The 17,574-nt window shown below is 43.1% G+C and overlaps 1 protein-coding gene across 1 annotated transcript in view; it reads right to left on the bottom strand.

Annotated features, from left to right (window-relative positions):
• Window positions 1-16,761, bottom strand: part of prrt4b (proline rich transmembrane protein 4b) — a 19,373-nt gene extending 2,612 nt beyond the window's left edge. The window contains exons 1-4 of the mRNA XM_044020173.1: window positions 16,733-16,761; window positions 10,848-11,971; window positions 4,680-4,841; window positions 1-84 (exon numbers count right to left, since the gene is read on the bottom strand). The exon at window positions 1-84 is cut by the window's left edge and continues 2,612 nt beyond it. Of these exons, the coding sequence (XP_043876108.1) occupies window positions 1-84; window positions 4,680-4,841; window positions 10,848-11,874 (1,273 nt within the window). The 5' untranslated portion in view covers window positions 11,875-11,971; window positions 16,733-16,761. The remainder of the gene's footprint in view (window positions 85-4,679; window positions 4,842-10,847; window positions 11,972-16,732) is intronic.
• Between the last annotated feature and the right edge of the window lie 813 nt (window positions 16,762-17,574).

Here is a 17,574-nt window from a genome sequence, read left to right as displayed (position 1 = left end):
TACAGTCGGGAAGGAGGGTGATGCTGCTGTCCACCAGGTTGGACAACCAGTCTTCAGTGTAGAGAGGGATTTCAGCCGGAATGCCTAGGAGGAAAGCAGTGTTTTGATTACTTTTTTTTATGTAAAACTGTCTGTGACAGAAACCGTCCTAGAGACTTTCTAGAGTCCACGCTGATAAGCCTCACGCCATGGAGCTTCTTCGTTTCCATGAAAACATAACTGTCGCCACAAGTGTGCTATCGCTCCCCACAAAGATCACGTTGAGACCTTGTGTGTAATAATGGCAGCCGGAGAGAAGCGGCGTCTAATTGCATTGCTGTCGTTTTCAGGCGCACAGACTCATCAGTCATTTTGCTGCAGAGTTATTAGAGGAAAATCTCTCCTCCATAAAGAGCCAGGTGGCTTAACAGACAAGTGAACGGTATAAACCTGCAGCACAGTAAATCACCCAGTCGGAAGGTTTCATGTGCAATAACGTTGGAGTGGGATTTTGTGACTTGTTTTACTTTTGACTCGTGTACAATTAATTAAATGTACATTTTGCAATGTCTGGGGAATACATTACATGACGTCTCTTTAACGTTGTGTTCCAGATTAAGAACTTCAATGTCCAGACCTCACCCTGAATCCTTGCATATAGATTGAACATCCCGGGTTAAAGTTAAAAGTGGAACTCGTGGTTTGAGCGTTTTTTTTCTCGTCTGCCTTTTAATGTACTTTTTTATAGGTTGTATTTTTGCGTTTCCCATCCCACCCTGTACCCTAATTCTCTCTTTGTTTATGATTTCCCTTCAACCCCCGCCTTTGAGAAAGGGAAACTCCCATAGGTGGCTTTGTTATTTTTAATCTGGGAGAGATTTCTGTCCCATAGGGGGTCACTATTCTCTTCAACTGTCCTGGATTTCCATGCATTATAATCTATGTTGTCATGCCTCTGCTGGTCGCGTCTGCTGCTTCCATTACGTTTGTGCTCATTTTAGGACGTTTACTGTTGACTCCACTTAAGATCCACTTGTGAAGAAAGCCTTGCTCTCTTTCAGCCTCTGATTTGAACTTGGACTTTCCTTCAGCATTAGCGTTTCCCTTCTTCCTTTGAATTTCTCCTCATTCATCCCCTGAGCTGATTTACTGTCCTAGGATGTTATGAGAATGTCAAGCTCAGTGAAAATATGATGCCAGGTGCCTGAGCGTCTTTTACCGTAGCGTGATGCAGCAGTTTCATCTCAGACACTGCTTCATTATGTCCTCACCAGAAGGCAAAACAAGGCCTGGTTCGGTTTTGAGCGGGGTTTGTTTTTGTGCCAAGTCCTAATTTATCTTTAATGAGAAGTAAATATCGTCAAAACGGCTCCTTTTAAGCATCTTGTCCACAGTGACAGTCAGTACATCCAGAGATGTAACACTGTGCCTATGTTTTGTCTGCAAAGTACGAACTGTTCTGCAATTAATTCACTGTAGCAAATGGACTGAACATCCCCTTTTCATATTGTCCTTCTAATTTGCCAGGGAGGAATAAGTGAAATGCAGCAGTGCCTCATGGGAGTCTGCGGCTCCTCTTGTTATTTTCATTCCAAATAGTCAGACAATTGTTTCTGATTAAAACGTCAGATAAATATCAGAAAACACATCACTTTAGGTCGGTTATTATGAAGATATCGGGATGTCTGTACGTTAATTAATAAATCATGTTGAAAAGAAGAGTCTGCAGTTGCTCATTGGAGCTAGGCCCGCGCTACACTACGTTAACTAAATGTGACACAGGGAACATTCATTCAGTTGTGATGCTAACGTGCTAATGTGGTTATTTTTTGTAGTGGTACGTGTTCTTTTAGCACACAACGTTACGATCAGAAAAGGCGTCTGATACTGTTATAAGTTTAATTGTGTTAGTATGTTAACTATTCTGGTGGCATAAAGTGTAGAAAATATGGTGCTAGTGAGTACGATTGTGAGTGGGATTAGCTCAGCATAGCGTGTCGCTTGTTAGCGTCAAGTATACAGTGCAGCTACTGGTTTAGCAGGTACAGTATTTGGTCAGAGCTAAGTGGATAAATTATCATTTGCACTTTACAGTTCTAGCATATCTCTGCTCTAGTTGGTATCGGAAACTGAAACCGCCAATGACATTATTTTGTACGCGACACAAACTTCAGTGTTTAACTGAATCATTAGAATCAGTTAATTTAAAAAGTACTTTTTACATGACAAGACTCAGCAGTTGTCGCTAAATACACCAGACTCCTCTGTTAAATATTGAAATTTTAGACATTTCCTTGCTAGATGTTGGAGATTAACGCATGTTTTCAGGAAGTCTTGTGGGGGGATTGTTCACTTTGATTCCTGACTCTTTCAGTGACTCTTTGACCAATCGAGCCGAGTCGTGCTAGAACTGTCTGGTGATGGATGGTCAAAGTCATTCATCAGTCGTTTCATCTCCTGTGAACCATGAATGTCGTGACAGTTGTTGTCCTCGTATGAGGCTGATTAACTGACCGACATTACCGTCGTCAGTGACGTGCCGCTAGCATGGCAAACGCTCGACTGAATAATCAATGGCGGCAATAATCATTACCTGCTGAAGTAATAATCACACATATTAAATATGTCAGTGCTCCATTAACCTGCACTGACAGTGTCATCCTGACAACACAGAGACAATAGGTCTGTGGGAAATGAAGCTGGAGTCTTAAACAAACACACAGCTGCAGGCGTCTGACTGCAGGGGCCTCTGATACGAGTATCCGGTACAGTGTTGTGCCACTGATGTGTCTGTCTGTCCGTCTGTTTACTTTCCAGGGCAGGACTCCTGCCACTGAGTCAGGCCGAGTGGAAAACGTGACAGCTAATTGAATTGGTGCCATGTTTTGCTGCCTGGCTTGCCTCATGTCGATAAACGTCACGTCTGAGCTGCCAGGACGGGGTTTGCTATGTGGTGGTGCAAGGATTCATTGCATCCCGCTCGGTCAGCGGACATTATTACTGTCTCTTGTGCTAGAAACAGTTGACACATACAGTGGAACAAAACCCATAATCTGAGGAGTCTAATATTAGTCACACTCGTACCGCCAAGCACAAAAAATGTTGCTTTTTAAAAGCAAGTGATAAAAAATATTACACATTATTCTACTTTCACTGAGCTGATTTTTTCACCCCCCCACATCTGACCTAATTTTTGATTCATTCATAACCAATTTTTAAAGATTTTAACCCTTTGAATGCCAGGTTTTTGTGTGATGCCACCATGTTCTTCCCAAAAATGTTTAATTATTTTCGACAAACTACATCTAAAGTTGACATTCGATGTATTACAGCCTGGCAAATGTCAATAATTAGCGGCAACACTTGTGACAGTGCCATCTAGTGAAAATAGTGGAAAATTAATGTTTTTTTTCGGCGCCATCTGGTGGAGAATAGTAAAAATGGTCAATTCCAAGGCAGGAAAGCCAAGATGGACATCCAGACATAATAAAAATGCACGGATTATGAGCTCAAAAATTGCAGTTTTAATTAAGTTTTAATGGGACATTTTTTGCGCTTAACGGTATGAGTGTGACACTTGTTTGTACACACAGTACATTTTGAATGAAAATATAACTATAGGCTATAGTTATATATTCTATCTATTTCCTCTAATAAATGAGGAAGACACCTTTAACATTAACATTTTATGCTGCATCTTTCATCTGAGGAAGCGTTTTTTGCGTAATCATCGTTTATCGCGCCAAAATGAGGTAGAACGAGGGCTTCGCGTGAACTCCTTTGACTGGTTTGAGTGTGATGGATGTATTTAAAAGTTACGCATACATAATAAGGAGGGCGTGTTCCCCACGCGCTCATCTCCACTTGGCTGCATGTTGATTCTGCATTAAACAAAAAGCTCCATGCAGTTTTTTTCCATTTCATCACCTCCGTCTTCACTGTGACTCTTGTAAGAAACATAAGGCAATTACTTTTGTTGTGTGAACTGAGGAGGAGGAGGCAGTTTTATCTTAGTCCTGATCATTTTTTTTATGTCGTTCATTAAAAAAAATCACAGTGGGTTACATCTGTTGTATGGCATTCAAACTTCAAACACGGTCGTGTACCGTCATCGTCTATTTCTGAAAGACACTTGTGCTATTCTAGGCCAGGTAATGTGGGCTACATCTGCTGCACCCTGTGAACTAGGCCAAAAACGTGGTTCTCATAATAAACGTGTTCTTGCCAGAATTGAGCTCCAGGACAAACGGATGGATTCTCTTTATGTAGGACAGAACATACCAGACCTACCATACATGTGTATATATGTGTATATATATATATATATATATATATATATATATATATATATATATATATATATATATATATATATAGCACTTAGATGAACAGATTCCTTACCAAAACACATAAATAATCTTTATTTATTGGCACCGTCATGTGCGGCAATTACTTTGCCGTCACGTTTAAACGCGCCGTCATGTCAGCGGTTATTTATGGATTTTCGAGAGTGTTAATAAACGTGTGTTTATCCCTCAAGTCTTTCATTCTCCTCAGCTCTGGGTAGTTTCTGTTTACCCTCCTCCTCCTCCTCCCTTTGGGGACCATCCGGATGGATGACAGACTTACATTAAAGATATTAAAGGCACAGGACCCAGGTTACAGTGTTTGCTTGGATGTGAGTGGATGTGTTTTCTCACCGGTGCTCCGAGGCCGCTGCGTCGTCAGCAGCTCAGTGGACGCCGGCGTGGAAATGTCTGCCGTCCTCGCGTCGTCCTCACCCCCGTCTGCAGCAGCTGAAGGCCCCGGCGCTGCCTCCTCAGCCTCCTCGTCCACCACCGTATACTCTCGGCCGGGCGGCTCTGAGAAGACACAAGCAATTTCGAGCGATAACCAGGAGCTTGTTCGTATCCTCACTGCTCTGATCGTATCTGTGGCCTCACGTTGAAAGGACAATGGAAAGACTCTTATTTCTTCACCCAGTTCTGTCGGCTTTGATCGGCCTCAGTTGTAGCCGCTCATCCGTCACGGAATAGTCTGACAGTGACGACCTCGTTTGTTTGTCCGTGGATTGAGAAAAGTGACAATTCCCTCTTCTCTTTTGTAAAAAAAACCTGATGAAACGACTGCAACGGAAATGCAGGTTTAATATAATTTATGTTGTCCTTAAGAATTAACCCTTAGTGGTCACACGGCACAGATCCGTGCCACAGGCGCACCCTTTGGTAAAATGCCGTGGGCTGTGTGTGTGTGTGTGTTTATAGGTCACAACAAGTTATGATTAATTATATATCGCAAAAACGGGAGCGATAATTGTCCAGAAGTCAAAAAATTCGACCGTCTATTTTTCAGTCTATATATGGGGGCGTGTGTGTTTATAGGTCACATATGCAGGCTTTAAAAAATGTGTTTTGAGTCAAAGTTATGATTCATTTTATATCACATTTTTAGAAGCGCGCTTAACAAATTCAATCCGATTTTAAAAGGAACATCTAACAATCTAGGTTAGATGTTTATCTTAGCTTATCTAACAATCTAGGTCATGAACACAAGGCTTGAGTATTTATCATCATTATCATTAAATAAACCGACCACTTTATTAGGTACACGCTACAAACTTGCAGCATGTTAACACTGATATCTCAACAGCCAGTGAAGTTCAAACCGAGCATCAGAATGACTTAAAATGACTTTGAACGTGGCATGGTTGTTGGCGTCCGATTGGCTGTTTTTCCAGAAACTGGGATTTGGACGCACAGCAATCCGTGGGGATTACAGAAAATATCCAGAGAGTAACATTTCTCTGGCTGGAAATCATGACAGCGGTTTGAAATGATAGAAAAGGCCATCGGCAGCTCTAATCACCACTGTGTACCTAATAAAGTGACCGATGAGTGCTTTGTTTTTAACAGTGTATTGTCATGAAAGATGCTGCATGACCTCCTGCTGACGTGATTCATTTGCTGCATCTAACAAAATATAACGCTAAATATCTTTGTTTGGTGTTTAAAACACAGTTAGAATGAAGAACTGGGGATAAAAAGGCTTTTATTGTGAAGTATACGTCATTCCATCATGAAAACGGGCACTTTAAATCTGTGATTGTGTGAAATATCATCGTGAATGTCTTTACTGCGATGCTATACTGGAATATTGGGTTATAATTATACAACAGTTGTTGTTTGTTTCCCCCACTTTTTTTTGTCTTGAGCAGACTAGATGTTCATTCGCCCACAGGTCATTTGAGATTGACGCCCCCTGCTCTACAGTGTTTACTGCACTCATTATTATTTAAAAAAAACCAAAAAAAACTGAGTACACAGTAGCACTATGGCCGTGTTATTATTATTATTGTTGTTGTGGTTTATTATCTTCCCTTTGCAGAATAAAAACATGATATTCGTGCGCTTCGCTGCACTCGTGGTTTATCTGAGTGGCTTTTATTTCTGAGAGAAAACCGGGATCTGTAACAAACACGCTGAGCTCAGAGCGATAAGGAATAATAAGAGGGGGTTAGATCTCTCAGCGCCGCACAGAGATGAATACTCATAATCAGATGTGTTAAAATTGGATGTTGTGGCTAATTTGCCTCATTTTGAATGTGGTTTCTCAAAAATCCATTATGTTACTGTTTATTTGGCTTTAAAAAAATCCTGGTTCAGTCGTGTTCATTCAGCCTGAAGAAAAACAACAATTCTGTTTTCTGTGTGAGTCCAATTTCCTGTCGATTTCTCTGTACGCAAATCCCTTTTCAAAACCACCTAAAGGGCAAAATGTGAAAGGATTGGTGACGTTCAAGAGTGAAGACTCTGTAACAAACAGACAAAAACTACGGTGGCCTTCACATACCAGAGAGGATGGTGTCGGTCTTTGTTCGTTTCGTCAGGTTTCATTTTTACACCTTGCTTAAGTAAAGATACAAACCTGTACAAAAAAATCACATGGATTTTTTATTTTTAAAGCGATTAAGATTCAAGATTCCAGATTATTTTATTGTCATATAATAAAATGTAAGCTTTTTCCGGATGGCACAAACTGTCGCGTGGCTACGTCGATGCAAACATCATATCGTCAGCGATACGCTTGGTTTTAAAGATCCTACATTACCTTCCTAAATGTTAGTCACGTTCATGTTCTGGTCACAAAGACATTAAACCCCTCGGTGGACGTGTGTTAAACAGCTTCACCGCTGCCTGTAAGTACAGCAGGTGGCGCCGGTTAAGATAAGAGGAAATAAAACTTGATTTTAGTAGGACTAACATGTTTGCATGACACTAAGTAAACGGAATTATTGTCGTAGTCTGACTAAGACTTGCTCGATTTTAGTAGGACTAACATGTTTGCATGACACTGAGAAAACCAAATTATTGTCTTAGTCTGACTAAGACTTGCTCGATTTTAGTAGGACTAACATGTTTGCATGACACTAAGTAAACGGAATTATTGTCGTAGTCTGACTAAGACTTGCTCGATTTTAGTAGGACTAACATGTTTGCATGACACTAAGTAAACCGAATTATTGTCGTAGTCTGACTAAGACTTGCTCAATTTTAGTAGGACTAACAATGTTGCGTGACACTGAGAAAACCAAATTATTGTCGTAGTCTGACTAAGACTTGTTCGCTTTTAGTAGGACTTCTGATCACAAAGACATTAAACCCTCGGCGGATATTAACGAAGTGTGTTAAACAGCTTCACCGCTGCCTGTAAGTACAGTATGGCGGCGTCAGTAAAAAGGGAGGAGTGCAATAAAGACAGGAAACACTGAGTGCATTTTAAAAAGCCTACATTTCATCACCCTCAACCTACAGCCACTGTTTCCCCCACTCCATTTAATTGCCCTTGTTACTGAAGAGTCCTCCAGCGCGAGGCTTTGACACAGAAGCTGTTTTTTGTGTGTCGCTGAGGTGTTTGACACCTCCAGTTGTCCAACAGTTTCCACCCTGTGCACTGCTGTTCACACTGGGATGTATAATGTATGATAATGTGAGTCGCCTCAGTTGCTTTCATTTTAATACTGTCCTCCTGTGTCCTTTGGCAAGGTGCGGTCATTTATTTAAAGACTGCAGTCCTGCAAGCGGCAGATTACAAGCACCCTTTTTCCTTTGGGTTTCCATTCTTCTTGGGGATAATTGGAAGCTTTCTACGTAACATTTTTTTTAACCACATACGTGACAGGGTTCGAGTACATGATGAGAAAAGGGAGGGACAGAGGAGACCAAATGGCAAAGAAGCATGTTCAGCATCCATGAGCGGTGACTGGCGAGGGGACGGTCCCACGGGAGAGGAGGAGGAGGAGGTGGTGGTGGTGGGGTTGGTGGTGGTTTTGCTGAGCGTGCACTCGGAATACTGATACTCAGCCACGGCAGACCCTCCACACCCCACACCAGGCCCCCTTATCTTTTTTCCTTATGCCGCCACACGGTGCACAGCTGTGCAGACAAAACACTGGCTGCCGTAGACAAAACACAAGAACCAGCGGTAATAATGAAAGTGAGGGAGATACCAGGTGTAACCAAAAACATTTTGAATCTACATTTTTAAAATGGTGCAGAATTGCTAACTATAAGCTGACTCCAGTCTTACCCTGAGACTGAGTAGCTTCATTTAAAATGTGAAGTGCGAAACGTCTTCTTTCTAAGGATGATCTTGTGATATGATGGAAAAGCTACAGCATTGACCTTGAGATGAGATCAATGAAGCCTCTTTCACACCTGAAGACAAGGCAATTAATCACTGCATCACTGTCGAGAGTTTAATCGAGTTATGGTCATAGTCTGATTAACACAGGTAATCGGACAACCTGCTGAGTCCAAGTATATATGAAGCAGAAGTCCGACTCCAGTCCGACAAAGCACATACACGCAGGAGTAATTGGACTATGAATCGCATTATCCTGGTATGTTAGTCCGACTAAGACTAGCTCGATTTTAGTCAGACTAACATGTTTGCATGACACTAAGAAAACCAAATTATTGTCTTAGTCTGACTAAGACTAGCTCTGACTAGGATTAGCTCAATTTTAGTCAGACTAAAATGTTTGCATGACACTAGCAAAACCAAATTGTTGTCTTAGTCTCACTAAGACTAGCTCAATTTTAGTAGGACTAATGTGTTTGCATGACTCTAAGAAAACCAAATTATTGTCTTAGTCTGACTAAGACTAGCTCAATATTAGTTGGATTAACATGTTTGCATGACACTAAGAAAACTGAATTATTTGTTAATAATTAACTGATTAAATTGGACTTTTAACACGCATGTAAACGTACTGAGTGACGTCTCGGTCTTTTGACCTGGGACTGATTGTCAATCAAACATGTTCCTCGCCGGTCAAAAACCTACTTCAGCCTGCGATTAAACTGGATTTTTGACCACTTACAATGAGTGTGTAAGACTGAAGACGCGTAGCAGAACAGCAAATATGATTTAGGAAGGTTCTGACATCATAAATTCTAATAGCGTGTCATGACAAATGAAATATGAAATTGACAACACATATACAGCGATATCTTCGATGCGATGGCAGCGTTGTAATAAATTAACCATGATCCACAAATGCTGAGTTAATATTGCAGACACATATCGCTGAGAATAATCGACTCATCATTCTGCGCCGCAACCTTTGACCGTACATGATGAATTGGTCTGTCCTTGAGGGAGGACACACCTCTGAAGACTCATTACGCATACAGACACAGACTGCCAAACAGTGCTGGGGGGGAGGGGATGGGCTATAGAGAAGGACAAACTGAGACATAATCTCCTGACATGCATGTACCAGTCACCGCTTTAACTCATCGAGAACAAAAAACGCCAGGCGTTCAGTCAAATTCTCTTTCCCTCCGTTCAGAGGTAATGGCTTCTGTGTTGCTCGAGTGGAACTGCAGCTTGAAAACTCATTATAGACTATTAAGCGGATAGTTGAGATTCTTTTTTTTTTTAATTTAAAAGTAGGGTGGTGCAAATTGAGCAGCGCTGGTGGCAATAATTGTGAAATGCGACATTAACTAAGGGTGTAGACGGGGGCCGGTAAAAAAAGCCCACACACCACTTTGTTCTTCTGTGTTGGAGAGAATCGAGACATTATCTCGATTGTGGAACCACTTGCTGCCATGCGCTTTATTTTGAATGGGTAAAATACCGGAAGTAGAAAAATACGGGCTATTATAAATAAATATACTGCAAATTAAGGGTAAAGGAGTTTGTTTTAGCGCCTGGTTGACGAGGACACAAAGTCTGTGTATGTTTTATTTCATATTGTGCGTGTTTTTAATGTCGCTTAGTACTTTGTAGAGGTCAGTGTACATGTGAATGTTATGCTAGTAGCATTGTGTTGCTAGCTTAATCCTATATGCAGGTAAAAAAAATTGAATTTCGTTATGTTATTGCAGTTGGTTTATATGCAAAATTCACTTTGACTGGGGGGGGGGCGCATGTGACCCACAGGCCTCCAGTTTGACACCTCTGGTTTAGCCACAGTGGTGTCAATACGCTGATACAGAACTTTAAACCTAAATGAGTTAAGTTTAATTCAAATAAAGTAGCAGGACAACATGCTAACTTTAGTTTGGATGAACAATAAATTTAGGGTATGCATTTTTCTGGAGCTAATAATCTTAGCCATACATTGAAGATGGTCTCAAAAAGCTCTTCAGTTGATGACCCAGTGAATCACAGCCACATCTGGATCTATGCTAATCTTAGACCTTTTGATGACATACCGCGCCGCACATGTCACGGATGAAGTCGAACTGTCTGCAGCCCTTTGACAGCCGACCACTGGACACTGAAGACCTGCCAACACGTGATTTATCACATCAATGGAGTCAAACCCAGGAGCCATTGATTTGTTTAACTTTGCTTACCTCCTGCTCTCGGGAAGTGAACCCTTTGGCGTGGAGTTGTGCTCGTTATAGATTCCAGGATCAGTCTGCGATCGATCCCCATGGCAGTGGTGATTACCCCCAGCTGGTCCTCCGCGGGCCCTGACCTGGCCTCGGAGGAGCCGGGGTCGGCCTCACTCTGATTGGTTTCTGACACTGTGGTGTCATCAGTGCGGACGGTCGTGCTGACGATCGAGTCGTGTGGTTTTCTGACAAATGTGGTCTCTGGGGAGGGAGTGGCGAGAGGCCTCAGACGGTGTCTGATGGTCAGCGTGGTCTTTACCACCCCTGGCTCTGCTGAAGGGGTTTGGGTCGAGGCAGTGGGAGCCGTACTTGCCTCCGGTGCAATTGTCGAAGATATCTTTCTCGTAGAGCGCTCAGCCACTGTCCCATCGGTGTATTCTTCTGGGAGGTGTTGTGAAGTGGCTGCCATGCTTGGAGTGGCTGCTTGTGTGGTTCCCTGTGGCGTTTGGGTATGTGTTGCATTTTGTTCCGGAGCGTTTGTGCTCGTGGGACTGTTTGTGAACAGAGTGCTTCTGATAGAGCTGCTCGTGGGGGAGCCTGAAACAAGGGTTACATTGTCGGCGTGCGCTACGCTGCTGTCTGGAGAATCTGATGTCCTAGTGGGAAGTGGTTCACTTCTTATCGTTGTCACACTGATTAGGAACCCCCGGGTTGAAGTGATGGGTGTTCCGGATGCCACAGATTCACTCCCTTCCCCTGAACTCAAGTCTCCATCAAAGGTCTCAGTGGAACTGTGGGCGACTGTGGTGGACACAGCAGCCTTGTTGTCATCTTCCGAGCTTCTGTAAAAAGGGTTATGGAATGGCAGTGAAGGAAGTGAAGTAAGCGAGGGGAGCTTTGATAGCGGCAAAGTCCAAAACCAGCTGGATTTATTTTCAGGTTGCTTTTCTCTCGATGGCGTCGGACCCCAGAGGGCCTCCTCGTCCGCCACCGCCTGCCAGTGAGGTAACAGAAAACACCAGAAGCAGAACACCAGGGGAAGCATGCTGTCTGTCGACGGAGGCGCACGGAACCGGTTACATGTTGCTCTCCATCCTCCTGCTCCTCGGGGTGGGTTTGACTGCCTCTCCAGGACAAACGGCCTAAAAGACAACAAGAACAAGAACACTGCTAAATTTCTGTTGAGAAACACGTGACGGAACTCGCCTCTGTTTGTTTTGGGAACTTCCTCAGAGTTCCAACCTTCTTTCTTTTTCAGCTGTTTTTCCACACCACAAATAAGTATAGAAACGCTGCCACCCCCCCCATTACAAGCAACTGCTGAAGTTAGCAGGCTTAAAAAGAAAAAAAAAACCCAAACAAGTATCACAGACACCCCGCAATTAGTGGTTTCCTGTTGGATGTGGAGGTCAGTATTTATGTCGTGCTGTGTCGTGGAGGCCGCACTGACCAATTAATTAAAAAACCTAACCCTCCCGTACGTGTCCATATGTGTTCTGTTCAGTGAGGGGTGGATTAATGTGTGAGAGTTGGGTTTGTGTTTTTTGGTGGGGGTTGGTAAAGAATTAGGGTCCAACATAAGAATGGAGGGACCTTTTTTTTTTTTCCCTTTTGTGGCCCGCAGAGTGGTTCAAAGTCACCACCCTGTTGCCTCAGTGAAAAGACTGGAGCGCCAAAGGAATTTCCCCCCTTTGCGAGAACAACAAACCTGTATGCTTTAGTTGTACTTAACTCCCCTCCCTTTTTCTTAGCCCCACCCCCCCCAGCTTTGGCCTCGCACTCTTTCAATCACAGATTTATTTGTTCTTTAAAGCGGAGAGGGAGAAAGATCTGTTTGTGTGGGAGTGGAAAAAAAATAAAACACCATCAATGTTCACAGTGCAATGCTGTCACGCTGAAGTCAAGCAGGTGTACACTTGTTTTTAAACTCTTTCGGGGGGGAGGGGCGGGGGTAAGAAGGATGATAATCAAAATAAGTGCATGGAAATGGCTTCTCAAGAACATTGCCCAACATGTTCTTCACACTGAATCCATGTCCGTTCACTACACTCTCTTTAAGTTCTTGATCTTGAAGATCGGTGAGTTGCTGCGGCTTGTTCTCAGCGTTATCAAGATATGAAGACGAGTGACTAACTGTCGGGGTGGGGGGATTAAACACCCTGAGCGTCCCACACACTCCCCAGTTTTAGCAACAGCGTGCAACACACACAGTCACTTTTCATGTTGTGATGTGATTGTAGATGACTGTCTGCGTCAGCCTGCGTGTTTGACTGTTGTGTAGGTGGTGGTGTCGAGCTTTTTGTGCAACTAATCAATTATGTAGTCATGGGGAATATACGGCATCACTGATTTTGACTTTCACTTGGTGGAGACTTGTTTTCATACCGTCTATGAGAGGGAACTGTTGTAGAATGAGTTATAACGTCCTTACGTAGTTTTTCTTATTTAACCACCAACATTTCTCTCAAGGTGAGAGCAGATGGTAGTTTGTTGATCTGTGACTCATCGCCCGTCATGGTACGCTTAGTTTTCCCCGCTGTATTAAATGTCACCTTTTGAGAATAAAGTCATAATTTTCCTTGTAATATTATGACTTTATTCTTATGATATTACGACTTTATTCTTGAAAGATCACAACTTTATTCTTGAAAGATAACAACTTTATTTACTCTCATAATATTACAACATTATTCTCACAATATTACGATGTTATTCTCATAAGACTACGACTTTATTCTTATAAGATTACGACTTTATTCTCACAATATTACGACTTTAATCTCATGATATTACGATGTTATTCTCATAAGATTACGACTTTACTCTCAAAGGATTACGACTTTATTCTCATCATATTACAAATTTAATCTCACGATATTACGACTTTAATCTCATGATATTACGATGTTATTCTCATAAGATTACGACTTTACTCTGATAAGATTATGACTTTATTCTAATAATATTACGACTTTATTCGCGAGAAATGATTTTCTTGGCCCTAATACTCGTAGTATAATAATGTCAGGTAACATATTTAGGGATTAAATACTACAAGAAGCCACATAGTAAAGTAGAACCCTAAATATAATTAAATGCTGATAATAGCAGCTTCATAATTGAAACAAAAGTTATTTTACCATTTTAAGTCACTGATATACAACGCGTTACTTAGAATTTGTTTTATTAAGAGCTTGAAAAAGCCACAATTGACTCCAAACCTATTCAACAACTTGTGCCTCTCCCGTCCAGACTGAACCTTTAACTCTCTTCTTTTTTTATACCACCTGTCACCACGTCAGTTGTTAGTGAAGCCATTGTCTGCTTTGACAGGCAGCAGCGTGAGTGGAAAGGCAACGACGCAAGAAAAGAAGTGTCCGTCCGTGGGGAATTTACAAGTCCCTGCTATTATTTTTGTCTCCTGACAAAAGACAGAGGCCAGAACTCCGTGTGGTGCATGAGTTCAGTGGAGCAGAGAGATAGAGAGGGAGAGAGAAAAGGAGGAGGAAGTAGTGGAGGAGACAAGGACACAGGAGAATTGAAAGAGAGAGAGCATAACATTGAGTTGAGGCATTTGTAGTCCGGGAGAGTAAAGTCAGTCACAGCCTCCCTAAACGCTCATTTTACTCTGTTGTCACAGACTCTTTTATTAACTCTGTAAACAGACTCCCCTCTTTCAATACTCTCTCTCTCTCTCTCCTTTCTTCAGCCATCTTGATTTCAATCAGCGTGCTGCAGACGGCCCGTGTGCCTCCTAGAAAATAAGAAGGCCACGTCCACGCGGAAACGGTAATCGTCTGGGCCATGAAATGTCAGAAAGCAGAATAGGAAACGTCGATCAGCGTTTGTCAAACCTGGAAATGATGACGTTCTCGAACGTCTTGTCTTTTGTCCACAAACCAAAGTGATGTGAAACGAAGGAAATGTTCACATTCAAGCAGCTGAAACAATCAGAAGTCTGGATGGAGACAGAACCTCCCACTGTACGCTGTAGTACACATGCCAGTGCTCTAAGTGGCGCTGTGACGTTACACCAAACAAACTCCCGACACGAGACAATGAACGACTAAAAGTAGCGTATTTCTGTCTCCGTGTGGGCGTGGCCTAAGAGAGGTGAGCGAGCAGTGACTGGATCAGAGTGAAGTTTCCAGTGTCATTACTATTTAACAAACCTGAGGATCAATGACACAGTCCAGGATAATGAAGGCTATTTACCTTCCTGCAAATGGACACAAATGTTGTTGTGGGAGGTTGTTTTTGTGTGTGTGTGTGTGTGTGTGTTTTCCTGAACGCACTGTGTGGGAGTGCATATTTACAACAACTAGTTTCACTCTAGTATTATTTCCATGGTTACCCCGTTAGATGTATACGCCGGCGCCCGCACACGGCGAGTGTGTGTTTACGCGAGCTTCCTCCTACTCCCGTGTGTTTTTCTTTTTTTGATCTAAGGAATAAACTTATAGCTTCTTTTTTTTCCCTTTTGTCCTCTCCTGACTTTGACACAGATCGGCCACTGCATTGTCTATTTATCCACAGTTGTTGTTATGATCATGGCAAAAGTAGAAAGTAGATATTAAAAGTATTTCCCGCCTTGTCATAGTTGTAATTTAAAGTGAGCTCAGTGACGAGTGAAATCATCCCAAATGATAAAGGGATTTTAATGATCAAGTTTGGCGTTAATTTAACTTCCATGGGGGGGCAGGAGTTGCTAATGTTGCTAAAGTTGGTGGCTTTTGTCTGACAGAAAAAAAGATGGACAGCGGTAGAACGACCTTGTCTGAACGCTCTATAATGAGATCGGCTCGTGGCGTTCGCGCGACGTCTTTCACGCTGCCATCTTGGAAAGGTGAACTTTTCCAACTCAAATTCTGCTACTGAAACAACAACAAACAACGTCCTTTCATCGTGAACAGGAAGCGTCTCGGCGGTGGACTCGTGGTCCTTGGACGTGAAGGACATCAGTAATTCCACCAGAGATTCCAGTAGGGACATGTCTATCTTATGTGATCTAAAGGACACATGTCTTTATAGCGTGTCTGAGATCAACACTACACGTTGTCGTAGCTTTTGGTCGTTGCTTCTTTTGAGTGAGGTCATTACAGGAAGTCCGGACAGTAGCAGCTGTCAGTCACACGGCCGTCCACTCTCACGATGTGCACCATGTCTTTACATTGCTACCCTCTAGAGGGCGCTACCATGAGACTGAGGGACAGCTTTTGTCCCCTCAGCTAACAAATTGACATCATGTCCAAACGAAGAAGACCCGAAAATCACTCACTGTTTACTCACCACGTTATAAATCAAGCCAGAACAAGATTCTCCCGATTGACCTCACAACTTGTTGGCTCGCACATATGATGTCACAGACGACCCTGTTACTCCAAACAAATGGGATGTCTAACCATACAGTATACCCCATGCTTGAGGCTGACATCCATAGAGTGCCGGCTAACGCCTCTGTAGAGCCGGATGGATGCAGTGAAACCTGCCGATTGTGAAGGACGCTCTCAGGCAGCACTGGCTTGCCTTTGCCATGGTGACAGCTGGAGCCAAAGACGTCGATCTCTCTCCCCCCACTCGCCCCCCCCACCCCCATGCGTGGAATATGAGCACCTCGTACACTGTCTGTGGCAGTGTGCTGCGCTTACACACTCAAATACAGGCAATTACACCCAAAACACACACACTGCACAGTATTCCATACGCCCTGCAAGGTGTCGGATGTCCAACACGCACATTAGACCTCTTACAGGTGAAATACAGTCTGTGTCAACACACACACACACACACACACGTACAGTATGATGTGTGTCAGTCTATAAGAGTCAAACCCACACATCCCTTACATCCACATATGGATGAAAATGCAGATACAGGAGGATGAACGCACGTCAGCTGCTCACCTTACAGATGTAGAAGAAGGAGGAGGAGAAGATGGAGAATCCACAGCCCAGTGGTGTGTGTGTGTGTGTGTGTTAGAATGTGCTGCAGGAGAGAGAGAGAGAGCGAGAGACCGTCCTTCTGAGCCTGTGTGTGTGTGTGTGTGTGTGTTTGGCTGCTGTGTGGAACTGAGTTCCACTCTCTCTCCTCTCCTCTCCCCTCCCTCTCTCTCTCTCTCACTCTCTCTCTCGCTCTCTCACTGCATCAGTAGTAGTCTAGTCTGTGGCTTCCATCACAATGGCCGTGGTCACACCTCACTGAGCAGATTGTTCATTAGAAGAGAATCAGCCGTGGACACTGATGCACAGTCCCAGGCGTCAGACTTGTGTTGTCCTGTGTGTCCTCCCGAGGTTTAGTGAGGACCAAACCGAGAGCTGACATTTAAGTTCCCTCTGTGGGTTCTCCTGTGGTTGCACCGTCGCTAAAACAGAGTTGCATGAATGTAAGAAAGTCAGAGCCGTCGTATTTTTGTTACTCACCAAAGGAGAATCATCGACAGACGACATTTTTGGGACACAACTTTGGGTCATAGCTCCGCCCCTCTCTCGCTCGCGCGCTCACCGCCGCTATCTTTCCTGTCGTTTGGAGATTCTTAGTTAATTTACTCGCTTTATGTTGTCGTTTTTTTGGTGTATCTCTGTGTCCGTGTTGCGGCGCCACATACAGGCCATGCACACGTACTACAGCCGTAGATTGAGGCGGAAGAAACTGACCTTTGCCACAGTTACTGACTTATTATAGTGACATATTCCTGCATGATCTCTGTGATCTCCTCCCAAATATAGAAACAATCAGCAGCCCGGGA

The sequence above is a fragment of the Solea senegalensis genome, linkage group LG3, assembly GCF_019176455.1.
Source record: "Solea senegalensis isolate Sse05_10M linkage group LG3, IFAPA_SoseM_1, whole genome shotgun sequence".
NCBI classification, from domain to species: domain Eukaryota; kingdom Metazoa; phylum Chordata; class Actinopteri; order Pleuronectiformes; family Soleidae; genus Solea; species Solea senegalensis.
This window is presented reverse-complemented; position numbering and strand designations above follow the sequence as displayed.